The 5,693-nt window shown below is 37.8% G+C and overlaps 1 protein-coding gene across 1 annotated transcript; it reads right to left on the bottom strand.

Moving 5' to 3' along the window:
* Positions 1-523: 523 nt before the first annotated feature.
* On the bottom strand, positions 524-4,516 carry LOC139526754 (uncharacterized). The gene has a single exon (XM_071321920.1). The coding sequence runs from the start codon at positions 4,514-4,516 to the stop codon at positions 524-526; it is 3,993 nt and encodes a 1,330-aa protein (XP_071178021.1).
* Positions 4,517-5,693: the final 1,177 nt, after the last annotated feature.

Here is a 5,693-nt window from a genome sequence, read left to right as displayed (position 1 = left end):
TATTTACTTTTTTCCTAAGATCGGACACTGATTTACTACACGAGGCTACCAATGTTTCGAGATGTTCATATGCCGAATCATTATCTTTAAGCCTTTCATTTATAAGTTCAACTTTCGCTTTAAGTGCGCAAACACCGGTCATTCTTCGATCTGTTATAGTGTTGATACGCAACGAATCGTTCCGTACATCCTGGTGTAAGTCTTTGATCGAGGCTTTCATTTGCGTTATGTCCTTGTTGTGTAAAATAGATAAAATGCGTTGTGTATAGATCGTGTTTATTCTAACGTCTAGCCATTGCTATATGAGTAACGTCATAATTACATAAGTCAAGTAGCAACGTTAACATGTAAATATTCGCGCTAAATTCCCGACATTCTCGGGGCCGGCAAAAGTTAAATATAAAATTATTAATCACTTTAAATGTCAATCGAATAGATATTACTGAAAACTAAATAATTAATTGTCTTTCTAAAACAAATTCAAATAATTCACTTATTAAATTTTCACTTTTAACGAAGTCTATCACTTTTGGGTAGTCCATTTCTTGATGTTCTCTCGAGCTCGGACAGATGCCTCTCGTTTTGGTAGAACTCTTGTCAATCTCTCTGTTGAATTCGAAGTATCATCATTTTTGTCATCTAAAATGTGTGTTCGGATTTCGAGCGGGTACAGTTTTACTATAGGACGTGAATTACGTCCTGCACTAGTTCGTATTATAGCTTCTCGTGTAAAACCATCGTTTCCGGTGATCAATTCATCAACAACGGCAATGTTCCATCGGTTTTTCGGTAATTTATCATCTTGGACTTGCACTACATCTCCAACTTGAATTGTTTGTAAATTGTTTCCTGTTTGGCGATGAAACTCTCTTAGCGTCGTTATATACTCGGATTTCCACCGGTTCCAAAAATGCTCCATTAAACTCAGCTGTTTATTCATATGTTTATGCAGTTCTTGTTTTCCACTATTCACGGCAATGTACTCAATATTTAGTGGTGGATACGGCGTCAAAGTTATTCTTCTTCCGTACAGTAAGTGTGACGGAGTTAACGGCTCCTCGTCTTCAATATCCGGTGATACGTAGGTCAATGGTCTATCATTAATGATGGCTTCTATTTCTGTCAGAACTGTTTGAAGTGTATCCATGTTAACGTAAGATCTGCCTAATGTTTTCCTCAAACAAGTTTTTGTAATTCCTATAAAGCGTTCCCACCATCTACCATACCAGGGCGCTCTTTTCGGTATAAATCTCCAATTTGTTCCGTATGTTGATAACGTATCGTTTAGCGATGGTGATTCGGTTGATTTCTTTAATGTTTCCGAGGCGGCTAAATATGTCGAGGCGTTATCCGAAATCATGGTGTGTGGTCTAGATTTACGACTAGCAAATCTTCTAAAGGCTTGTAGAAATGATTTTTCTGATAAGTCCGGTACAACTTCCAGGTGTACGGCTCTCGTTGAAGCACAAGTAAATAGACATATAAAAACCTTGTTTTCAGAATCATGTGTATCTCGAACGTACAGCGCTCCTGTAAAGTCGACGCCGGTAATTGTAAAAGGCGGCGCTTCCAGTAATCGAACTTTTGGGAGTGGCGGCGGATCAGGTGCTGTATATGGTTTACTGTTGATTTTTCGACAAATTACGCAATTTCGCAAAATTCCTCTTACGTATTGGCGAATTCTGGGTATCCAGTAAGTTTGTCGTATCTGCGTCACTGTTGATAAAACTCCTGAATGTTTCACGTACTTGTGTATATCAAGAACAACTAATTTTGTAAAAGGATGACTTCTAGGTAACAAATAAGGAAATTTCGTATTTTCACAAACAGGTGCGTTATGAATTCTCCCTCCACAGCAAATTGCGTCTTTGTTATTCAGGTACAATCTAAGTTGTCTAACTAAAACAGTAGGTTTAGTATCCTTTAATTTCAAGTATAATATTTCATCCTTAAATGAAGTTCTTTGGCAATTTATTATCCAACACTCTGTTGCATCCTGCAATTCGTCTCTTGAAACGTATTTTGCCTTATTTCTCTGTAATATTGGTGAACGGCAATTTCGTATAAATCGTAATAGATAAGCTGTTATTCGTAGTAATTTTGATAATGTACTATATCTAGTAATTTGCACAATTTGGTGTATTCCTTGTTTATTATCTATTTCATTGTCTGCTATACTTGTATCTTCTGTATCTGTACTGGTTAGTAATACTGTTGTGTCATTTGGCTTCCATGACGGCCATTTTGATGTATCAGTGATCCATTCGGGTTCGTTGAACCATAGTGTGTTCTTTTCAAACTGTGACACGCTGAGTCCTCTAGTTAGAAGGTCAGCTGGATTATCTTTCGTTGGGCAATATCTCCATTCTTGTGTACTGGTCAATTTGCGTATTTCCGTTACTCTATTTCGTATGAACCTTTTCAATTGCTTTGAAGTTGATAACCACTGTAGAACTATCTGACTGTCTGACCAAAACGTTATGTCTTCTATGTGCAAAACTGATTTAACGTGATTGGCTAGTCGTGCTCCGATCAATGCGGCCATTAATTCCAGCTGTGGTAGTGTCAGTTGTGTAAGCGGTGCTACTCTATTCTTTGCAATAACTAAAGATGACTCATGATGGTTACATATGTAAACACTTGCTCCGTATGCAGTTGTACTAGCGTCTACAAAAACATGAAGTTGGGTTTTCTGATTTGGTAAATTGGGAAAATACAGTCTTTTCAATTCTGTATAAGTCGTTTTCTCCAAATCCTTGGCTAAATTCTTCCATGTTGTCTGTATTTCTAATGGTAGTGGCTCATCCCATCCGTACTTCTGTTCCCACAATGTCTGCATTAAAATTTTTGCTCGTACGGATACAGGGCTAAGTAATCCTAGCGGATCGTAAATACGTGACGACTGTTTAAGAATTTCACGTTTCGTAATATTTGGTAGTTCAATATCAAATAAGTCGACTTTTTGAAAAGTGATCGTATCTTTAACTGTATCCCATTTCAGTCCAAGTATTTTGACAAAAGTTTCTTTTTCACATACGTCATGTTGTTTGGCTAAATCTGTAAGTTTTAAGCAATTTGAACTCCATGAACGAAGGTTGAATCCAGCATCCGACATCAATGATCTGGCTTGTACAAAATACTTTGCGGCGTCATCTTCATTTTCCAAACTGGACAAAATATTATCTACGTAAAGGTCATTCTTCATCATTGCTGATACATTTGTGTTGCATGCATCCAAGTGTTTAAGTAGTGTTGCATTTAGGATGAACGGTGAACTTGTTGCACCAAACAAAATAGATTTAAATCGATATGTTGTAAGAGTACTGCTGGGATTATCTGGGTCGCTCAACCAAAAAAAGCGTGTAAAATCTCGATCTTTCTCATCTAATCCAATATGTAAGAAAGCCTTTTCAATGTCCGTGCTTATTGCGTACTTCTTGGTTCTAAATCCCATTAACATTTTTGTCAAGTCGTTCAAGTCTGGCGGAGTTGACATTAGGCAATCATTCAAACTTGCGTGATCTGACGACTTTTTACAGCTACAGTCGTACACTATACGAATTGGTGTTGTTGTTGAATCCTTTTTTACGGCATGATGTGGTATATAGTGAGTGCTTTTACCATTGTCGTTTTTATCGTTTACCTTCTCTATGAACCCTCTCTTCATTTGGTCTTCAATAATTTCTGAATATTTTCTTAGTAAATGTGGTTCACGACTTAGTTTTCTAATTGTGCTTTCTGTCCTTGTTTTAGCGATCATGATGTTTGAAGGTAAGTCCGGATGATCCAGTTTCCATGGCAACTTGGCAGAATAACGTTCGTTTTCAAATTTGATACAGTCCTGTTGATAAGTCTTTACAAAACTCTCCTCGTCGTCCTGTTGTGGTAAACGTATTCCTAACGATTCTAGATTCCAGAATTTTTCGATCTCGCTTTCCTCTGCATGGTGTGAAGTAACATTCAAAAGAACTGATGAAGTTAATGATTTCTTTCCGTTTCTTATTACGGGTCCAGATAACAAGTAACCAATTTTTGATGCTACGGCTGTAGGACCATTCCCTCTAATCACGTGATCTTGAACTATATCCCAATAATAATCGGCTCCTATCAAGAGTGAAATTTCAAAGCTATCAGCGTTATTTGCAGGATGTGCGAGCTTTAAATGTTTCAAGTATGGCAAATTGCGTGTAAGGTATTTCGTCTGGTTTTGAAGTGGGACTGCAATATCTGGAACAATCAATGCATTAATGTTTACAATCTCACCTTTGTCAGTTTGTAGTTGAACGGTTGCTGTATCCAAATGGCGTATATTCTTTTCCTTGTCTCCAAAAGCTGACAGTTCAATTGTGTCCCTTCCGCTTGGTCTTATCTGTAATTTTTCGGCTATGCTCTGAGTGATGAATGAACGTTGGGCACCTTCGTCAAATAAAATACAAGCTTCTGTGATCTGTTTCTCGTATGATATTGGTGCGATAGCTGTTTTCAATAAAACGTTTGTGTGTTGTGAGGTATGCATTACTGCGGTTTCTGGTTCTTCTGTTTTTACCAAGCTTACATTGGTTGATTTTTCCTTGCTGTCCTGTCCTTTTCCATCTGTAGCTTGTTCCCCGCAAATACTGGTGTGATGTTTCTTGTTGCATTTCTTACATGGGTTACGTGATTTACACTCGGAAACACCGTGGTTTCCTAGACAGTTGAAACATTTTTTTCTTTTGCTTTACGATGTTCAGTCTTTCATTCACGTCAGAAATTGTCGTGCGATCTCCCGGAAAATGTACACCAGTGCAGTAGATGCATGGACGTTTTTTGTCATTGAAACGTGGATTGTTTGTATTGAAATTTCGCTGAGTTTTATTACGAGCTTCGGTCAGAAATGTTGCGGTAACAGTATGTAAACCTTCGCGGTCGGTAAATTGTCCCGCTTCAAGAATTCTCGCTTCTTTTGTGATGGCTTTTCTGAGGTTGTTTAGAGTTATATGATCGCTATCATATTCACGGGCAATACTTTTTCTCGTTTCTACTGGTAGTTTACTAATAATTATAGGTACTAGTAGCGCGCCATACATTTCTTGTGTTTGACCCAAACATTCAAGACCTCTTACGTACGTTTCTAGGTGGTCTCCATACCTTCTTAGGCTGTTTAAATCATTTGACGGTGAAAAAAGATCCATTAAAGCTTTCATGTAGGCATGAATAATCTTTTGAGGCGATCCAAAACGCTCTTTGAGCAAATTAACGGCAGTGGTGTAATTGGCATTTGTCAGTGCGAAACCTTCAATAGTTTGGGCGGCATGGCCATGGAGTTGGGCCTTCAAGTAACTAAATTTCTGTATCTCGGTCAAAGTACTGTTGAAATGAATAGTTGATTCATAGGAATCCCAAAAGGTTTGCCATTGTAAAATTTCCCCATCAAAGTGCGGTAAATCTAGTTTTGGTAATCTGTGGTTTTGACTGCTATTTGATACCGAAGAAAAGCCTTGGTTGTACAAGTTATTTGTAGACTGCAAGTCACGATGGGTATTTTGCATGGAGCGGAAGTTATCAAAATTGGTTGGCTGTACATTAATTTCAGTTTCATTGCTGCGTATAATATTGGCATTGGTAAGCGATGAATTTGTGGGGTAAGATGGATTAAAACTGTTTGCATTTGGATCTAGAGATGTTGATGCTACATTTTGAGAAATAGAATCAGA

This window comes from Mytilus edulis, chromosome 6 (assembly GCF_963676685.1).
Source record: "Mytilus edulis chromosome 6, xbMytEdul2.2, whole genome shotgun sequence".
In the NCBI taxonomy this organism is placed as follows: Eukaryota; Metazoa; Mollusca; class Bivalvia; order Mytilida; family Mytilidae; genus Mytilus; species Mytilus edulis.
This window is presented reverse-complemented; position numbering and strand designations above follow the sequence as displayed.

What these genes read in the sequence shown, in the direction of transcription:
- LOC139526754 (XM_071321920.1), bottom strand. Translation starts at nt 4,516, where the DNA reads ATGCATACCTCACAACACACAAACGTTTTATTGAAAACAGCTATCGCA.